The sequence below is a fragment of the Eulemur rufifrons genome, chromosome 21 (genome assembly GCF_041146395.1).
Source record: "Eulemur rufifrons isolate Redbay chromosome 21, OSU_ERuf_1, whole genome shotgun sequence".
NCBI lineage: Eukaryota > Metazoa > Chordata > Mammalia > Primates > Lemuridae > Eulemur > Eulemur rufifrons.
This window is the reverse complement of record NC_091003.1, coordinates 23,231,452-23,251,949: the sequence shown is the minus strand read 5'-3', so window position 1 is coordinate 23,251,949 and position 20,498 is coordinate 23,231,452. Positions and strand designations below refer to the sequence as shown.

Sequence of the window (20,498 nt, the reverse complement as noted above, 5' to 3'; positions counted from 1 at the left end):
CAGGCTGTGGTGCACTGTGACAGCAGTCCTGGGAAGTCAATGCACCAAACAATCAGCGTAACAATATTCCTCATTTGAATGCATTTCCTTCACCTTTGCCCTCCATTGTCCGCAATCACAGTTTTCAAAGTCAGAAACATGAACACAAATAATGAAATAAAATTTGTTCCCATATTTCCAACTTTTAAAACTGTGATTGCCATGTAAGGTTAATATAAAGAACTCCTGTTTCTTAAAAATACATAAATAACAAGCACTGCTTAATATTATAAAGATTATAAGCACTAATGCAAAATTATAGCTTTTATATAATTCCACTTGTTCACTGGTATAACATGTGAAGAGGGGAAGATAATCTGTTATTACTAAAACACTTGCAGTCGTCTCTGTGAATTTGTGAGCTCAGGGGGAGATGCCCGCTATATTCAAAAGCCCCGAGTGCACCATGCCTGGTGCATCATGCACAGAATGGGACACAGGAGGGCAGTTGGCTGGGCACACTGGCAGGAAGCAGAGCAGACTGAGGCCTGAGGAACATCCATCACCAAACCCTCCAGCACCTTCCTGCCTGTGTCGGATCAGAGCTCCTCAGACGTTCACGTGCACAGGGGTCATCTGGGATCCTGTAACATGTGGACTCAGGAGTGTGGAGTGACTCAGAGTTTGGCTCTGTCACCCCAGCTAGAGTGCAGTGGCGTCATCATAGCTCACTGCAACCTCAAACACCTGGACTCCAGTGATCCTCCTGCCTCAGCCTCCTGATTAACTGGGACTACAGGTGCCACCATGCCCAGCTATTTTTTTCCCCATTTTTAGTAGAGATGAAGTCTCACTCTTGCTCAAGGTGGTCTCAAACACCTGAGCTCAAGCTATCCTCCCACCTAAGCCTCCCAGAGTGCTAGGATTACAGACATGAGCCACTGCACCTGGTCTCCTATGTGTTTTAATATGACAAAATTCATAAGAATGATGGAAAGTTAAGAAGGGAAGGCATTAGCTGACAAACACCAAGGAGAAATCTTGCTCAGAGGTAACTGAAAAATTTTGATCAAAGAGGCACCCCTCCACCCAGGCAGGGAGAAAACCAGACAAAATACTTGAAAAGCTGGAAGAGGCTCCACTTTCTGTAAGAAATGAAACAGGAATGAAAGCAAACACACCCCAAATATCCTTCCACCTGACCCCCTGTCTGGATCCTGCCCAATGTCCCCACCGGATTCTCCTCCAGTCCCTTCTACAGTGTGAACCATCCTCACCCTCCCCTTCCTGTCTCTGATTCCTGACTTCTCTTCTCAGATCTCTGGTCTCCCTACCTTTCCTACAGCCCCCTTCTGCCCTGTGACCTTCTCCATTTATCAGCAAGGTCTTTATCTCAGAGGAGTTGTGGATATTTTTTCATATCTTTCCTTAGAAGTTGTCATTCACATCTTCTCTTCTTTCTTTGAGCTCCGTAGCCTGTTATGTCTGAAGAAGCTCTAAGTCCACATCTTCCCTTTTTTAACCACATTGGTACCTTTTTCTTACACTTCCTGGGCCTCTTTTCATTTGTGATGAATCCAGTGAGTGACTCAGCGTCCTCACTTACCCTCCCAGACACTTCCCACTCTGTCCCTGGGCATGACCTCCTGAGGAACCAAGGAGGGAGAGAGAAGCTGTCTTTGGGAGCAGCCTGGGAAGTGGTTTCCTAGTTGATCTGCCCTTGTTCTCAGCTCAGGACTTTGTATTTCAGGCTCAGTTTGTAGATGAGTCGTCCCTTCCCCTGAGGCCCCCTTGCTAATGGGGTGAGTTGTGTGTCCTGTTCCCACCGAGGAGGAAGAGAAAACTAAGGACTGAGACAAGGTGGGAGCTTCCCAGAGAAGGGGCCTCACTCTGCCCTTGTGCAGGGAGGGGGCAGTGGTCAAGACCCTGGTGGGGGCAGGAGCCTCTGTCAGGACCCCCTGGCATCTGGTCACAGACACACTGCACCTGGGCCTGGGCAGCAGGGGGCGCTGTGGGCTAACATTGAGGGCTCTGTGGGGCTCAGCTGGGAAACCAGACACTTGAACTTGGTCTCTGCTCAGAGCTCATTGGTGCCAGCAGGGGGGTCCTCTCTGGGCCCCTGGGGAGACCTGCACCAGGCCCAGCCCAGGCCCCCCTCCCAGTAATGACACCCACCACTGGGGCTGCACACAGGCACAGGGCGGGCTTGGGGGGCAGGGGAGGAGCAGCACATTTGCATGCAGGGCCCCCTCCCTCCTCTGGGGCTGGAGGGTGGATAAGAGACACCTGCAGCGTGGCAGCCTCAGCACAGCTCTGGGGTGTCTGCACCATGGCCTGGGCCCCACTCCTCCTCCTCACCCTCCTCCTTCACTGCACAGGTCAGGACGGTCCTCAGCATCCTGACCCCCACCTCACTGACACCACCTCCCAGACCCACGCCACACTGTCCTTCCCTCTTGTCCTTCCTCCAGGACATAACGTGTGTCTGTGTTTTCAGGGTCCCTCTCCCAGCCTGTGCTGACTCAGTCGCCCTCTGCATCTGCCTCCCTGGGAGCCTCGGTCAAGCTCACCTGCACCCTGAGCAGTGGACACAGCAGCTACACCATTGTGTGGCATCAGCAGCAGCCGGGGAAGGCCCCTCGGTACCTGATGCAGGTTAAGAGTGGTGGAAGCCACAGCAAGGGCGACGGGATCCCCGATCGCTTCTCGGGCTCCAGCTCCGGGGCTGACCGCTACTTAACCATCTCCAACATCCAGTCTGAGGACGAGGCTGACTATTACTGTCAGACCTGGGACAATAGTATAAATCACAGTGACACAGGCAGATGAGGAAGTGGGACAAAAACCTCAGCCTGCTCAGGGTCTTATTCTATGACAATATTCAGATTTAAAAATGTGTTCCATGTGCACAAACCCTACTTGGAAGCACCTCTACTTTAAAATGTTTCTACTCTCATCTTTGTAGTCAGTGTTTCTCAAGTCTCAGGAAAACTAACATCAATAACAAAAAAACTGATGAAACTGAATTGGTGCCTGTTGATCCAAATGTGCTAAAACCAGCGCCCTTGCTGTCTTTTTTTTTTTTGTTGTTGTTTGTTTGTTTTTCCTGAAGGTGGACAATGAGCCTCTCCTGCTTAAAGCTTGCTCAGTGCCCAGGGACCCTCCGAGCAGGTGGACGGTCCTACAGCAGGGACTGTGCTCTTCCAGTTGTCACAGCAGACACCACCTCTTCCCTCCCCAGTCCTCTGTGCTAGGGGCTGCCTGGGCTCCCTACATCCCAGGAACTAGGTGGAGCCATGTGAAATGGTGCCCGAGGACACAGGTCAGGGCCAGTGCCAGGCACAGAGCTGGCCTGGCTCACTCTTGTCTGCCTGCAGCTTTAGTCACCGTGTCAGGACAGGGGGGTGGGAATGGGGCAGCTATGGCCTGAGACCAGCAAACCTCCCAGTGGGAGGAGAGAGGGGGAGGGGCAGAGCCCACCACTGCTGGGAAATGCTGAGCCTGCTCCAGGGGAGTCGGGGGAAGTAGGTCCCATGAATGTGACTTTCCACCAGCTCATCCCACCCAGGAACACGGGGACCACATGGCTGGGTGTCCCTGAGCCCACTGGCACTGACTTGTGTCCCCTCCTCTGCTGCCCCACTGAGGTTTTTCAACAGTCCAGCCTGTAATGTAAGGTCTGTGGGACATCAGGGACCAGAAATCACCCAACCTGTGCACGTGTCATTCTACCTGTGGAGCCGGTGATGTGCCCAAGTCTTAAGGTCACATTTTATTGTACAGGGAGCTGCGCACACGTTGGGCGTCACTATGGGCCTGGAACCAGGGGTTCCCAGAAAGAAAGCCTGAGTTGGTGACTAGGACAGAGTGATGGATGTTTAGAGTCCCAGCCTGATTCTCCTTTGTCAACACGGCCTCCCTGACACGTGTGGGCTCAAGGCTGATGGTCAGGTATCATTGTTGTCACAGATGAATACAACTCGATGCCACCAAGAGCCCCCACCAAGGGTGAGTTAGTGACAAATGTGCCCTGTGTGCCCCACTCTCAAATCCAGCCCTTCTCTGTCCCTGCCTTTGACCCAAACGTGCTCAGCTTGTGGCTTCTGCTTTCGCTTGTGCTCCCAGAAGGTCTGATGCTCTTAACCTGGCTCATCTCCGTGGGGTCAGTGAGAATAACACCTCCTCTCACTGCCTTCCCAGTGTGAACAGAACATCAGTCTCCAGAGGTTATAGGAGCCCCCCACACGTGGGTGGGGAATCATGGGGAATAGAAATGCAGCTTGTGTGACAAGGCCGACCCAGGGCCACTCTGCCCGGCCCCCTAGATGTCATGTGCACCCGGCTGGGGCTTTGGGGATCATTCCCTGAGCTCTGAAGCCTTAGGGAATCCGGGTCCTCTGTATCCTCAGGAGGTGTCCCCAGGGAGCCCCTGGATTCGCAGGTGCCGGAGGAGACCTCCCCTGGCTCTGGGACCCAGCACTGCCTCCCTTCCCGACTTTAATCCCATGAGCCTTATTCTTTCCCCTCTCTGGGTCTTTGGTTGGGATGACGCTGGAATGCACCTCAGTTCCTTGGGCACTAGAGGGATCAAAATCACAGCCCACAGAAAGCTGTCACCTGGTCAGGCAGCATCTCCCACGAGCCACCAGGGGAGCTGCTCTCTGCTCCCTGCTCCTTCCTTCAACATGATGTGTTCCTGGACCCTGGGCTCTTCTGCCTCATCCAGGTCCCCAGTCCCTCCATGCTCCATGGGTGACCAGGGGCTGTGGGGTGGGAGTGGCCATTGCCTGATGGGTGGACAGTTTCTGTTTGCGATTATCAGAACACACTTCCAATAGTCTTTGAAGACAACATCTCCTTCTCCACATCTGCATCTCAGGAACTGGGTGTGACAGTGCAGTCTGACACTTAAGGACATGCATGCTCAGCATTCTGACAGGCTCTGGCTTGGCCTAGGGCAGGTGTAGAAGCTCAGCCTTGGGCGGCCCAGGCCCAGCTGTCCTGTCCAGGGCTGAGCTGTCTGCAGTGTGAGTTTCCTGCAGAGACATCCTCAGGGAGGCTGAGACCCCAGGATTATGTAGAAAAGCAAACTGCAGTGAGCAGGGGGTGGTCTGCGGAGGAGGTTGGAGGACAGGCGTGGGGCCTCCTTTGGTAACAGGGGTGCACAATGAAGAAGACACTGTCCTTTGTGACCCCAAGAGGGAGGACACATGGGGCCTAGAGCCATGAAAAAGAAGAGACCTGCCAGGACCTGGGCTCTGGAGCTGAAGTGGGCCTGGGCCTGTCTTTGAGTGTCCCTGGAGAAGATCACATGACATCCATGTTCTGTGTGCTCTGTCCATGGCTCCCTGTCCCACCTGCTGTCCCACCCAGAGCCTCTGAGGTGTGCAGGTCACACCCTTCCCAATGATGTCCCTCCCAGCACCAGCTCCCAGGAGCAGGTCACACCCAGCCCTGAGTGGGGCTTGCACAGCCCAGTGGAGAAGCACAGATGGTAACAGGCCTTGTTCGCCCAGGGTGTGGGTGGGTGAGGAGTGGGCCTTGGGGAGCAGAGCTCAGAGGTGCTCCCCATGCCTGGACTCCTCCCCTCCCCTCCTCCCTCCCTCTGCTCACTGAGGCTCAGCCCAGGTGAGGACTCAGGGCTGCCTGAGGGCCCTGCACAGCCCAGGGCCTCCATCCCAGCACTGTCCCCACACTCTTCAGGCTGTCTCTGAGATGGCAGGAGCATTTGCTCCCTGTGCCCACAGCGTGACTAGAGGATGCTGGTCCCCATGTACAAGGCGCTGATCACCGCTCAGTGCCCAGGGAGGAGGGAGAAGGCTCAGGACCCAGGAGGCTCCCGCCAAAGGGCTCAGCGGCCTCCTCTCCCTCAAAGTCACACTCAGTGTCTGCCCCACTGTGCAATTTATGTCTGGGATTGGCAGATATTGAGTATTATATTTCTCCTCTCATTCTGCAATGCAGGTCAGCAAGAGGCTGAGAGGAAGAGGGGGTCCCAGAGGGAGCGGCTGGGCCCAAGGACAGCTCCTGGCCATCTGGGGAGCAGGCTCTGCTCTGCCTGGGAGGAGGAAGAGGCAGCAGCTCCTGGTGCCCTGGAGGGAGGTGCTCCCTGTCCCCACTGGGCTTCCTGCTCTGTGTGCCCTGAGGCAGCCCTTCACGGAGGCTGAGCTCCCAGGACTGTCCTGTAAACCGCACAGGACCCAGGGCAGGGGGAGGAGGCCCTGTGCAGACCTGAGACTGAGGTGTGTTGGGGCAGGGACACTGCCCAGCTCCATCCTTTTGGGGGAGGAAAAGTGCACAGTGGAGCAGACAGGACACATGGGTGTGTCTGGGCCCTGGGCAGCAGGGGGCGCTGTGGCCTGTCCCTGAGACCTGTGCTGTGGGTCCCAGCTGGGAGGCCCACCTGGCCCTGGTCTGGAGCCCTCTGTCCCCTGCTCACTGGGCCAGCAGCTGTGTCCTCACTGGTCCCTGGGGAGCCACAGAACAGCCCTGCCCAGACCCACCCCTCCCAGGGTCAGCTTTCCAGGCAGGGGTCAGGGACAGAGCTCAGGGTGGAGCTGTGACAGCCCAGGGGGTGACTGGATGCATGAAGTGTCTCTCTCTACCCCTGGACAGCCAGTGGGGATTAGATGGGCTTGGGCCAGGTGTCAGGCTGGGGATGAAGGACCAGGGATCCTGAGTGTGTCTCTGTCCACTGACTCACCCCCTCACTCTGTCTGCCCCGAAGTTCAGGGTCCTGGACCCAGTCTGTGCTGATGTGATCGTCGGCAGCACCCAGTGTGTGGGGCAGGCGGCCCCCATTTTCTTCCCTAGAAGCAGCAGCGATGCTGGCTGTGGGCCTCTATTGATTTTATGTGATTTTATTCTGGTACCAGCAGCCCCCAGGCTGTGGTGACTCAGAAACACGTTTGTCAACAACTCCCTGCCCAGCAGGAGCTGGCCGTGCTCTGATCGCCCATTTGGGTAGAGTCGGTGGGGTTCAGTGACCAGCCAAATCTTCACCCCCAACCAGCATCAACAAGGCCGGGCAAGGCAGTGCTGGCGTGAGCTGGTTATCTCCAATGCCCCGTGTGAGATTGGCAGGGCCCAGTGCAGACGCGAACTTGAACCCGCATTCCCAGCCATGAGATGAATGACGTGGGACCAGGCACAGCCAGTCAGCACCCCAGGACCCCACCCTGACCTCTGACTTGGAGGATCTCGACAGCCAGTGAGGAGGGGAGTTTTGACTCCCCCCTGGTGATGAGAACCCTGGACAGAGGGAGGGATCAGGGTCACCGGCGCTCCAGCTGTCCCCTCCCCTGCCTGATGTCTGTGAGGCAGAGCAGACTCCAGTGGGCAGCTAATCTCCCAGCCCCTCTTGAAGGGGACTCCTCTGTGCAAGTCACTGCTCCCCTCTCCCCAGGAAGGTGTGAGCAGCCCTGGGCCGGCGACAGTCAGGGCCCCGCTCTGCTGGGCAGTGGGGAGCTGAGCCGAGACCCCGGGCCCTTGTGCTTCGCCTGGGCAGGAAGGTCCCCTGACAACAGAGGGTTAAATAGGAGCCAGAGTCTCCTAATAGAACACCGCAGTGTCTGGGTGTCACTTGTCTTATCAGGAACCAGAAAAATGACAACCTAAATGACAGATGAAATCAACACACGTGAACACTGCGATATTAGCAGCTCAGACGCTGAAATGATGTCACAGAGGTTTGTAAAGCAACGACCATAAAATCCCTTCCATGAGTAACTACGACCACTCTTTAAACAAACAGAGAGAAGAAAATGTAAGAAAATTAAGATACAGGCCGGGCGCGGTGGCTCACGCCTGTAATCCTAGCACTCTGGGAGGCCGAGGTGGGCGGATCGTTTGAGCTCAGGAGTTCGAGACCAGCCTGAGCAAGAGCGAGACCCCACCTCTACTAAAAATAGAAAGAAATCATATGGACAGCTAAAAATATATATAGAAAAAATTAGCCGGGCATGGTGGCGCATGCCTGTAGTCCCAGCTACTCGGGAGGCTGAGACAGGAGGATCGCTTGAGCTCAGGAGTTTGAGGTTGCTGTGAGCTAGGCTGACGCCACGGCACTCACTCTAGCCTGGGCAACAGAGTGAGACTCTGTCTCAAAAAAAAAAAAAAAGAAAAGAAAATTAAGATACATAAACTCAAAACAAACACAAATTAAAGAACTGAGGAATACAATCGATGGAATTTTCAAAAGAAATTTCAGGAGCGACTCAAGAGCCGGTAACATCTGAGAATCCGTCACTGGGGAAGGTTTTCCCACCACGTGAGAATAAAGTGAACATGAGGGAGTGAGGGACTCAAGAGCTAGGGACCCGGTTTGACCCGGGGAAAATCAAAGTGGACAATGTGGGACAAATAACAGCACATCACCCTGCACACGCGCACACTCACACACACACACTCACACACACACACACTCGCCAGGCTGGTGCACATGTAATACTTCCACAAGTTTTCTACTCAGCCACAAACTTTTGCTTATTTTTTGTGGCTTTAGCAATTGGAATTATCTTTTCTGCTGAGCTTTTTTCTTTTTATGTCAAAATAATATACACTGCCAAAATATTCTTTTTGGTGAGAAATTGTTAGAATGTTGTCAGTTTTAAGAAGATTGACAGCGCTCCTCATGCAGTATAAACCCTATTTTCTCCTAGCCTCGTGTATTGAAGCGTCATTCCTAATGGCGCTCACAGATCAGGGTCATATGAGACTTGGGCAGTGGTCAGGGCAGTGGGGAGACAGGGCTGGCCGTGGGACACTCTGGTCACCATGTCACAGGATGGTGTGTCTGGGCCTGGACAGCAGAGGACCCTCGGGGCCTGCTCCTGAGAGCTGTGGGGTGATCAGAGCTCGGACAAGCCACCTGCCCTGCCTGATGCCCTCTGCTCAGGGCACAGCTGTGACCTCCCCACCCCCTGGGGCCACACAGCCCTGCCCCCACCCACCCCTGACACCCTCAGGCACAGGGGCCTGACCAGGGCCCACGGTGGGGGCAGCAAGCTGGGGCTCATTTGCATGGAGGGAGCCTCCCCTCTCAGGGTATGAAGAGGGAAGGACAGACGTGGGGAGGCTGCTTCAGCTGCGGGCACAGAAGGCAGCACTCGGGACAGTCTCCACCATGGCCTGGGCCCCTCTCCTCCTCACCCTCCTGGCTCACTGCACAGGTGACCTGACTCAGCCCACCGGAAGGGCCCTGGGAAGACCCTGGGGCCCTGCTGTGTCCTCTTGTCTCCAGACCCAGAATCACCCTGCCTGTGTCTCTCCCCCTTCCAGGGTCCTGGGCCCAGTCTGTGCTGACTCAGCCGCCCTCGGTGTCTGGAGCCCCGGGGCAGACGGTCACCATCTCCTGCACGGGCAGCAGCAGCAACATCGGGGGTAATTACGTGAGCTGGTACCAGCAGCTCCCAGGAACGGCCCCCAAACTCCTCATCTATGGTGATAGCGATAGAGCCTCGGGGGTCCCTGCCCGATTCTCTGGCTCCAAGTCTGGCAACTCGGCCTCCCTGACCATCACGGGGCTCCAGGCTGAGGACGAGGCTGATTATTACTGTTCATCCTGAGATGACAGCCTGAGTGGGTCCCACAGTGCTGCAGACACAGGGGGAACTGAGACAAAAACCTGCCCCTGCTTTCTTGTGATCACTGTAATCACTCCCTGTGACAAACGCCAGGGGAAAGATTGACTGTGGCCAACCCCTGGGCATTCACATCTGAAGATCCAACTCTCAGAGCACAGACCTGCTTTAAATGGTCAGTGACCTTCCAAAGCCAGTGACCTTGCCCGCTTTCAAGTTGTTTTTTGAATCATCTTTATTAAGATATATTATAATGTGTATATCATAAATTGCTCCCATTTAAAATATACACTTCAAATTTTCTTTAGTATGTATTGAGCTGTGCATCCATCACTGTAACATGAATTTAGAATATTTTTATCACTCTACAAATAAGCAATTACTAGTCTAATAACTAGTTTTACATAACTTTGGCTTGTAAATCCAATTTTTGTTTTCTATATACCTTCGGATATTAATGCATGCAAATGTTTATTAGGTTAATTTTCATACATGAAATAGATCAACATATAATTTAGTACTTCATTCATTTTTATTGACAAAAGATACTCTACTGTATATATGTACTACAGGTTGTTAAACTATTGAAGAGTTGTTGGACATTTAGTTTGCTTAAGACTTTTGATTTTATGAGTAACGCTGCTGTAATCATTGGTACACACGTTTCCAATTTCCCTGTGGAATTATGTATTGTTGTTGGATTTGGTAGGAGGGCACATTCATAGTGATGTAATTACTGTGTTTGAGAAAATGTCTGAGTGCTTTCCAAAGGGGTTGCACCACTTTACATTTCCATGAATAATATATAAGAGTTCTAATTTCTCCACATTCTTATCAACGTTTGTCATTACCTGTCATTTTGTTTATAGCCACCCCAGTGGGTCTGCACTGGTCTATCTCTCTAGACTTGACTGCATTTCCCTAGTGGCTGGTGGTGTTGGGGATCTATGCAAACGTCATCCTGCTTCCAGTCACACAGGAGCAATGAAGGTCTCAGGCCCTTCATGTCTCACTAACTTCAGGACACTTTAGACTAAAGCCGTGTTGAATCCCACACTCAGCCTGCTCCCCTCCGTGAAGCAGAACATGTGTGTTCAAGAGCAGAGCTCCTGCTACAGACAGTGGAATGGGCAGAGTGAGGTGAAACCTCCATCCCAGGCCCAGGAGATAAAGCATCTTGCAGACTCCGCCTACGCTGGGCTCTGCAGCTTCAGGGCTCCAGGCCTGTTCTAGAGCCTGCTCCTGAGCATGCCACTCTGTCACTCACCACGGGGGACACACAGCAGTTTCAGTGAGTGTCCCCTGATGCCTCAGCAGGGGATGTTCCACTGGGAACCAGGACTTGGATGGGGACGTGACTGCAGTCACTTCTCTCTGTGCTCACACGGTGCCAGCATCAGTGGCCAAACAGCCCATCAGCATCTAGACACCCTCATGACAGAGAATGCAAAACAGTGTTCTATGAAAAAATAAAAATCCCTTTAGATGGAATAAAATGAGACTTAAGTAAGTGTAGAGGTGGACTACATCGATGGGTAGGATGGAGTTTAATCCCAGGGAGACCTGCCAGACCTCAATGGAAGAATCTCTCTGGGTACCTTGAAGAGAGAGGCCTGAGGGAATCAGAGGATCCTGGACATAGTTATTTAGCAAAAGAGCCTCCGAGGCTGGGAGTCTGGGACCATTTGCACAGTTAAGCAGATTTGCATCTGGGATGCAGTGAGGAAGGGATGCTGTCTGCGTTCATGTGTCCAGGTATCACCATTTCTGCAGAAACATTAAAATGTTATACTGACCTTCCTAGTAAACTATAAAAAAATGAGTAAGAAAATAAAAATAAGGAAAATTATGTTTGAAATACAAACACATTGCATTCTCCCTAAAACAAAATACTAACCAGAAATATAAGACACAGACAATCAGAAAAGCACAAATTTAGGAAGAAAAAACTTATTTCAAAAACTTAAGAAATATGCTAGACTATGAACAAGCAAATGTCATTTCTACCCAATTACTAATTTTTCACAAATCATGTCTAGTCAGTATCCTCATTTTCTGAGTTTTGAAATCTTTTCTGAGGTGCTGAATGTTAACCACATCACTGAGCCAATTCCCGGAACTTGTCCTTCCATCCCAGTCCCCTGCACAGCCTGTCCCTGCCGTTCACATCAGCTCAATGTTCCAGCATCTGAGGTGCCTAAAACGATGATACATGAGGGACATTTAGGTTTTTCTAGAATGTAGAAAATGTTGGAGGGCTGATACTTAAAAAAGCTATATATGCACATGATTGCACCTCTCATAGTCCAGGGCTCCTTCTGGGAGTGAGAAACCCCAGTGATCACTCACAGTGTGTTGGGGTCACTCCCCCAGGTAGTCAGCCCTCCGGTGTGTGACCAGAGACAATGACTGGGAGCTGCAGAGACCAGCTGGGATCTCAGGTCTCTGGGCCATGGGGAGGTGTGTGCCTGTGACCAGCAGTGGGTACTGGGGGACTGCCCTGTGGTCCCTACACAGCTGCTCAGTGAGGACCAGTCACTCACTACCATGAGCCTGGGCTTTGGGGCTGGGCCCTGTGCTCACTGATGGGGACTCAGCAGCTGTGTCCTCTCTGGCCTGGCACAGTCCCCTGAGCAGGGCCCTTTGTGTGGTCTCAGCAGGTGCTTCCTCCCAGGGCTCCCCCAAGGGGCAAAGCAACCCCCCCACTCCTCAGTGTGCAGGGAGAGCTGAGCTCCAGCCCAGGGCTCAGGGAGGGGCTGGGCGGTCCCTGGATGGAAACACATTTGCATGAGCAGCCCCTCCTCTGCAGAGGGTGGGCACAAAAGGAGGCCTGGGGCAGCCCAGCCCCACTGTGGGGACCAGGGGCTGTGTCCACCATGGCCTGGGCTCCTCTCCTCCTCGTGCTCCTCTCTCACTGCACAGGTGGGGACAGGCCTTGTAAACTGAGTCTCAGTTTCCATCCTGTGTCAGCCCGTTTGTCTAAGACCCATGAAGAACTTTACCCTGAATTCTGCCCCAGCACCCACGAGTGTCTCTCTTTGCAGGTTCCCTGTCCCAGCCTGTGCTGACTCAGCCGCCCTCCCTCTCTGCATCTCCTGGAGCATCAGCCAGACTCACCTGCACCCTGAGCAGTGACATCAGTGTTGGCAGTTATGGTATATACTGGTACCAGCAGAAACCAGGGAATCCTCCCCGGTACCTGCTGTACTACCACACAGACTCAGAGAAGCACCAGGGCTCCGGGGTCCCCAGCCGCTTCTCTGGCTCCAAAGATGCCTCAGCCAATGCAGGGATTCTGCACATCTCTGGGCTGCAGCCTGAGGACGAGGCTGACTATTACTGTTTGATATGGCACAACAGCGCTAATGCTTACACAGTGCTTCAGACCCAAAGGGAAGTGAGAAAAAATCCTCCTTTCCACTCTCCTGGCCTGGTGCAGTCACCCCTCCTGGTGACTCTGAGCAAGTCTAGCTCAGGGAGTGACTTCTGTTTTCACATCTTCAACCAACATGCCATTTTCTGTGAACTGTAGATCTTAAAGTGTCATAATCATTCAACTTTTAGACAGGTAATACATTCTTCTCCTACTCAGGTTTTCATAGGAAAAAAAAAAAAGCTTCATTAGAGTTAAAAAAGATCTCAGTGGAGACATTGGAAGAGACAAAAATACATTGGTTCCACCCATGCCCTGCTCAGGGTCTAGGAGGGACTGAGGGATGCTACTGGTTCAAATGCTTCGATCTGGGTTTTGTGACACAATATCTGCACGCAGAAATAATTTTTGTTCTATGCACTAGTAATGAACCAGCAAACATTATTAAGTAAAATCAATATTTATACTAGTATGAATGTGAAATATTAAAGATAAATTTGAGAATATTAAAAGTCTTATACACTGAGAAGTGCAAATTATTGAAAGAGAAATGAAGAAAAATTAAATAAATAAATAGATATTTTCAGTTTGTGATTCACACACTGAATGTGGTTAGAATAACAATTCTTCCCAAATTGAGCAATCTACTGTTGGTACCAACATTCTCCTGGTAGTAAAAAAAACAAACGAACAAAGCAGATGTCACTTAGAAACACATCAATTATTCAGAAAAGATTACCAAATGTACTTAAGTAACAGATGTCAAGAAGGGCACACCATGCCAAACAGAGGTCATTACAAGTTGGTTCACTATGCAAAGGTCACCCAATACAATCCACCATATCCATAGGCCAAAGAACAACCACGTGACTTCATCAATCAATACAGAAAAAGCATTTGATAAAATTCAAAGTCCATTTATGACCAAAAAATTGTTCAGATTTGGATAAATAGAGGGAGAAACCCTTAAACTTGATAAACAAATGACATGCCAGCTGTCTCACAGTGCAGACGAAGAGGGGATACTGACAGCATTGCCCTGAGCTGGGGCACGAGGTAAGCGGGTCCACTCTCAGCACTGCAGGTGAGCACAGCACCAGTACAGACCCACATCCCTTAGAAATGCAGATGCAAAATACTCAACAAAATGCCAGACAACAGAATCCAATAGCACATAAAAAAATAATGCTTCACCATGATAACTAGGTTCCAGCACAGAGATGCAAGGTCGGTTCAACGTATGTGTCAACGTATGTGAGGCAGTAAGTGTGATTCACCATATAAACAGAACCAAAACCAAAAAGCATATGATTTGTTATTGGGCATCTACACAAAGGAAAAAAATTATATCAAAAAGATACCTGCCTTTGTATGTATATTGCAGCACAGTTCACAAACACAAAGGTACTGAGTCAACTTAAATGCCCATCAACTCAGGGCTAAATAAACAAAATGTTTCACACACACAAACACACACTCTCCATGGAATACTACTCAGCCATAAAGAAGAATGAAATAATGCCATTTGCAGCAACTTGGATAGAATTGGAGGCCATTATTCTAAGTGGTGACTCAGAAACAAAAACAAATGCCACATGTTCTCACTTATAAGTGAGAGCTAATCTATGGGTACACATGGTCATACACAGTGACACAAGGGTCACTGGACACTCAGAAGGGTGGAGAGTGGGATGAGGTTCAGGATAATAAGTTACCTACTAGGTATGATGTACACAATTCAGGTGATGGGTACACCTGAACCTCATATTTCACTAGTGTACAACATATCCACGTCATAAAACACCACTTTTACCTCAAATGTTTTGAAATAATAAATGTATAAACATTTAAATAAAACAAGTATAAACTGTAGACAAAGTGCCAGTGATACAATAAGGAATTTGTCAAGAACCAGAAAAATCACAACCTGAAAAAGAAAAGACAATCCACAGACACCAACATTGAGACAAGTTAGTGTTGAAATTATATGACAGAGATATTGAAATCAGCATCATGGAATCATTTGATGAGCAATTTTGGATATTCTTGAAACATTTGGAAAAGAAGCAAATCTCAGAAAAAAAGTAGAAGATATTAAATCAAACCAATGGAAATTATACAACTAAAAAGTAAAAATAAATTAGGAAAAAAAAAGACAAAGAAAACCCTCTCTGACCTATCTGAATGAACCTGGGAACAAGTAACAAGAAAAAATCCGTCCTTAGGGAAGATGTTCAACACAATTAGAAAAGAAAGTACAGGCAATGGTTATCACAGTCCAGCAGGGGGAGCTGTGGATCTTCTCAGAGCTCAGCAAGGCCTGATAATCCCCCATGGTTCTCATGCGTGGTCCCTGGGCCCCTGCTCAGCAGCCTGAGTTAGTGGTGACAGCAGGTGCTTCCTCCCAAGGGGAAAACTGAGAGCTCACGCCAGCCCAGCCTCCCGGACTGAGGAGCTGCCCTCTGGGCTGAGCGTTCAGAATCGGTGGTGCAGGTGGTGTTGGTAAAGGGCTCGTGTTCTCAGAAGACACCGCTCACACACAGGCCCTACTACCAGGGAGCTGAGGAGGAGATAAAAGAACATTCCAAGTCCAGCAGCAGCTGTGGGTCCTGGGGATCTTTGGAAAGTCCACACTATGGCCTGGACTCTTCTCCTCCTCTTCCTCCTCTTCCTCCCTGCCCCCTGCCCAGTTTCATCTCCATGAAACCAGCCTCTGCAGGGATTTCTCTGCTTTTGTTCCTCATTCCTAACATGGGTCTATTTTTCTCTCATACACCATCCCTCAGGTTTTGGTGACTCAGGAGTCCTCACTGACAATATCCCCCCAAGGGACAGTCATTGTCACCTGTGGCTCCACAAACAGCCACTATCCATGCTGGGTCCAGCAGAAGCATGGTGAAGTCCCCAGGACATCGATTTATGATACAAACAGCAAAGACTCCTGGACACCCACCCGCCTCCAGTCTCCCTCGCTGGAGGCAAAGCCACCCTGAATCTCTTGGGGGCCCAGCCCAAGGACAGGGCTGAGGACACTGCATGCCACACTACAGTGGAGCTCAGCACAGTGAGAGGCAGAGATAAGAAACCAAGACATAACCTGCTTTTGACTGAGCCTGGTACAAATATGATCATGTGATATCAAGATCACGTGACCAGAAACCTGAGCCCCCAGGGCAGCCTAAATGTTGACTCTACTTAGAAAGGTGAATGGAAGTGATAAAATGATTCATATGCACATTTAAGCCTTATAGTAGAGGTTATTTGTGGTTGATTTGGAATAAATTTATTGACAGAAAGTAGAATTTAATTATTCTGCATTCACAAAAGAACAGTAACAGTTGGATCAGATGTAAAGACTAAGGTCAAACACATCTCCAATGACGTTCTTATTGCAAACTAATGGTGAAGGGAAGAAATCATCCTTTTCAATATTAAAAAAAGTTCATATTATTAGGCTTTATTTATTTTCATGCAGTACAAGTGCATTGCATAATTTTAAAAATAAAAAATTATAATTAATTTAGAAAAGGATTCTTCTCTAATGTAATCTCAATAATATTTCAACCCAAGAAGGTACACTGAAGTCCTAACTCCCAGTACTGTGGAATGGTGTCTAATTTTGAGAAATGATGCCATTGTAGAAGTAATTATTACTAGTTAAAAAGAGATCATATTGGATTAGGGTGCTCTCCCAACCCAATGTGCTTGGTGTGCTTATAAGAATAAGGACAAGGGACACAGAGATGACGCCATGTGAAGATGGGGGCAGACACTGAAGTTACACAGCTGCAAGCCAAGGGACAGGAAAGATTGGAGGTGAACCACCAGCAGCCAGGGACAGGAAGGAAGCTTCCCCTAGAGCTGTGAAGGTGAACATGGCTGTCCCTGTGATTTTGGAGGAGCAGCCTGCAGAGCTGTGGGACCACCCATTCCTGTTGGGTTAGACCCCCAGGCTGTGGTGCGCTGTGACAGCAGTCCTGGGAAGTCAATGCACCAAACAATCAGCGTAACAATATTCCTCATTTGAATGCATTTCCTTCACCTTTGCCCTCCATTGTCCGCAATCACAGTTTTCAAAGTTAGAAACATGAACACAAATAATGAAATAATATTTGTACTCATATTTCCAACTTTTAAAACTGTGATTGCCATGTAAGGTTAATATAAAGAACTCCTGTTTCTTAAAAATACATAAATACACAAGCACTGCTTAATATTATCAAGATTATAAGCACTAATGCAAAATTATAGCTTTTATATAATTCCACTTGTTCACTGGTATAACATGTGAAGAGGGGAAGATAATCTGTTATTACTAAAACACTTGCAGTCGTCTCTGTGAATTTGTGAGCTCAGGGGGAGATGCCCGCTATATTCAAAAGCCCCGAGTGCACCATGCCTGGTGCATCACTCACAGAATGGGACACAGGAGGGCAGTTTGTTGGGCACACTGGCAGGTAGCAGAGCAGACTGAGGCCTGAGGAACATCCATCACCAAACCCTCCAGCACCTTCCTGCCTGTGTCAGATCAGAGCTCCGCACACATTCACATGCACAGGCATCATCTGGGATCCTGTAACGTGTGGACTCAGGAGTGTGGAGTGAGTCAGAGTTTGGCTCTGTCACCTCAGCTAGAGTGCAGTGGCGTCATCATAGCTCACTGCAACCTCAAACACCTGGACTCCAGTGATCCTCCTGCCTCAGCCTCCTGATTAGCTGGGACTACAGGTGCCACCATGCTCAGCTATTTTTTCCCCATTTTTAGTAGTGATGAAGTCTCACTCTTGCTCAAGGTGGTCTCAAACACCTGAGCTCAAGCTATCCGCCCACCTAAGCCTTCCAGAGTGTTAGGATTACAGACATGAGCCACTGCACCTGGTCTCATAGGTGTTTTAATATGACAAAATTCATAAGAATTATGGAAAGTTAAGAAGGGAAGACATTAGCTGACAAAAACCAAAGAGAAATCTTGCTCAGAGGGAACTGAAAAATTTTGATCAAAGATGAACCCCTCCACCCAGGCAGAGAGAGGACCAGACAAAATAGATGAAAAGCTGGAAGAGGCTCCACTTTCTGTAAGAAATGAAACAGGAATGAAAGCAAACACACCCCAAATATCCTTCCACCTGACCCCCTGTCTGGATCCTGCCCAATGTCCCCACCGGATTCTCCTCCAGTCCATTCTACAGTGTGAACCATCCTCACCCTCCCCTTCCTGTCTCTTATTCCTGACTTCCCTTCCCAAATTTTTCATCTCCCTGCCTTTTCTACAGCCCCCTTCTGCCCTGTGACCTTCTCCATTTATCAGCAAGGTCTTTATCTCAGAGGAGTTGTGGATATTTTTCATATCTTTCCTTAGAAGTTGTCATTCACATCTTCTCTTCTTTCTTTGAGCTCCGTAGCCTGTTATGTCTGAAGAAGCTCTAAGTCCACATCTTCCCTTTTTTAACCACATTGATACCTATTTCTTACACTTCCTGGGCCTCTTTTCATTTGTGATGAATCCAGTGAGTGACTCAGCGTCCTCACTTACCCTCCCAGACACTTCCCACTCTGTCCCTGGGCATGACCTCCTGAGGAACCAAGGAGGGAGAGAGAAGCTGTCTTTGGGAGCAGCCTGGGAAGTGGTTTCCTAGTTGATCTGCCCTTGTTCTCAGCTCAGGACTTTGTATTTCAGGCTCAGTTTGTAGATGAGTCGTCCCTTCCCCTGAGGCCCCCTTGCTAATGGGGTGAGTTGTGTGTCCTGTTCCCACCGAGGAGGAAGAGAAAACTAAGGACTGAGACAAGGTGGGAGCTTCCCAGAGAAGGGGCCTCACTCTGCCCTTGTGCAGGGAGGGGGCAGTGGTCAAGACCCTGGTGGGGGCAGGAGCCTCTGTCAGGACCCCCTGGCATCTGGTCACAGACGTACTGCACCTGGTCCTGGGCAGCAGGGGGCACTGTGGGCCTGACACTAAGGGCTCTGTGTGGCTCAGCTGGGAAGCCAGGCACTTGAACTTGGTCTCTGCTCAGAGCTCATTGGTGCCAGCAGGGGGGTCCTCTCTGGGCAGCTGGGGAGACTTGCACCAGGCCCAGCCCAGGGACCCCTCCCAGTAATGACACCCTGTCACTGGGGCTGCACACAGGCCCCGGGCAGGCTTGGTGGGCAGGGGAGGAGCAGCACATTTGCATGCAGGGCCCCCTCCCTCCTCTGGGGCTGGAGGGTGGATAAGAGACACCTGCAGCGTGGCAGCCTCAGCACAGCTCTGGGGTGTCTGCACCATGGCCTGGGCCCCACTCCTCCTCCTCACCCTCCTCCTTCACTGCACAGGTCAGGGCGGTCCTCAGCATCCTGACCCCCAGCTCACTGACACCACCTCCCAGACCCATGCCACACTGCCCTTCCGTCTTGTCCTTCCTCTAGGACATAATGTGTGTCTGTGTTTCCAGGGTCCCTCTCCCAGCTTATGGTGACTCAGTCGCCCTCTGCATCTGCCTCCCTGGGAGCCTCGGCCAAGCTCACCTGCACCCTGAGCAGTGGACACAGCAGCTACACCATTGCGTGGCATCAGCAGCAGCCGGGGAAGGCCCCTTGGTACTTGATGTATGTTTACAGTGCTGGAAGCCACGGCAAGGGGGACGGGATCCCCGATCGCTTCTCGGGCTCCAGCTCCGGGGCTGACCGCTACTTAACCATCTCCAACATCCAGTCTGAGGACGAGGCTGACTATTACTGTCACACCTGGGGCAGTGGTAATAATCACAGTGACACAGGCAGATGAGGAAGTGGGACAAAAACCTCAGCCTGCTCAGGGTTTTGTTCTGTGACGATTTTCAAATTTTAAAATACGTTAAATGTATACAAACTTGAAAGCACTTTGTGGTTTTAAATATTTCTAGTCTTAATTTTCCTTCAATGTTTCTGAACTCTCAGGAAACCAAAGAGAAAAATAAAATCCTGTTGACATTGAAATGTTGCCTCCTTATCCATGTGGAGCCTTTTTCTTTCTTTTTTTTTTTTTTTTTCTTGAAAGCGGGCAAATGATCTCTTTTTAGCTCATATCCTGCTCAGGGCCTGGAGACCAACCCAGAATGGGGACAGTCCCCTACAGCATGGACTCTGCTCTTCCAGGGATCAGAGCGGAGACCTCCCCCTCCCTCAATAGTCACGTGTGCTCAGGGCTGTCCAGGGCCCCCTGTGTCACAGGGACCAGGAAGTGAGATGCAAAATGCTGCCTGAGGACACAGGTCAGGGAGGGGTTCCAGGCACAGAGCTGGCCTGGCTCCCCTGCTGCTGCTGGAACCTGCAGCTGTCAGGTCTAGGTAGAGGGTAACTGTGGAGGCAACTGTGTCCCTGAGACCAGCAAAGCTCCCAGTGGGAGGTGACAGGGGGAGGGCGGACCCCACCACTGCTGGGAAATACTGAGCCTGCCCCAGGGGAGTCGGAGGAAGTAGGTGCCATGAATGTGACTTTCCACCAGCTCATCCCTCTCAGGACCACGGGGACCCCAGGGGTGGCTTTTCCTGAGCCCACGGGCACTGACTTGTGTCCTCTCCTCTCCTGCCCCACTGGGGCTTCTCGATGGTCC

The 20,498-nt window shown here is 50.6% G+C and overlaps 2 gene segments (V, D, J or C); both read left to right on the top strand.

The window, feature by feature from the left end:
• Positions 1–2,308: 2,308 nt before the first annotated feature.
• LOC138401633 (immunoglobulin lambda variable 4-69-like) lies at positions 2,309–2,808 on the top strand. The segment is given in 2 exon segments: positions 2,309–2,357; positions 2,477–2,808. Coding segments are annotated over 2 exon segments (381 nt in total).
• A 6,279-nt stretch (positions 2,809–9,087) lies between these two features.
• LOC138401767 (immunoglobulin lambda variable 1-40-like) lies at positions 9,088–9,545 on the top strand. The segment is given in 2 exon segments: positions 9,088–9,149; positions 9,259–9,545. Coding segments are annotated over 2 exon segments (333 nt in total).
• Positions 9,546–20,498: the final 10,953 nt, after the last annotated feature.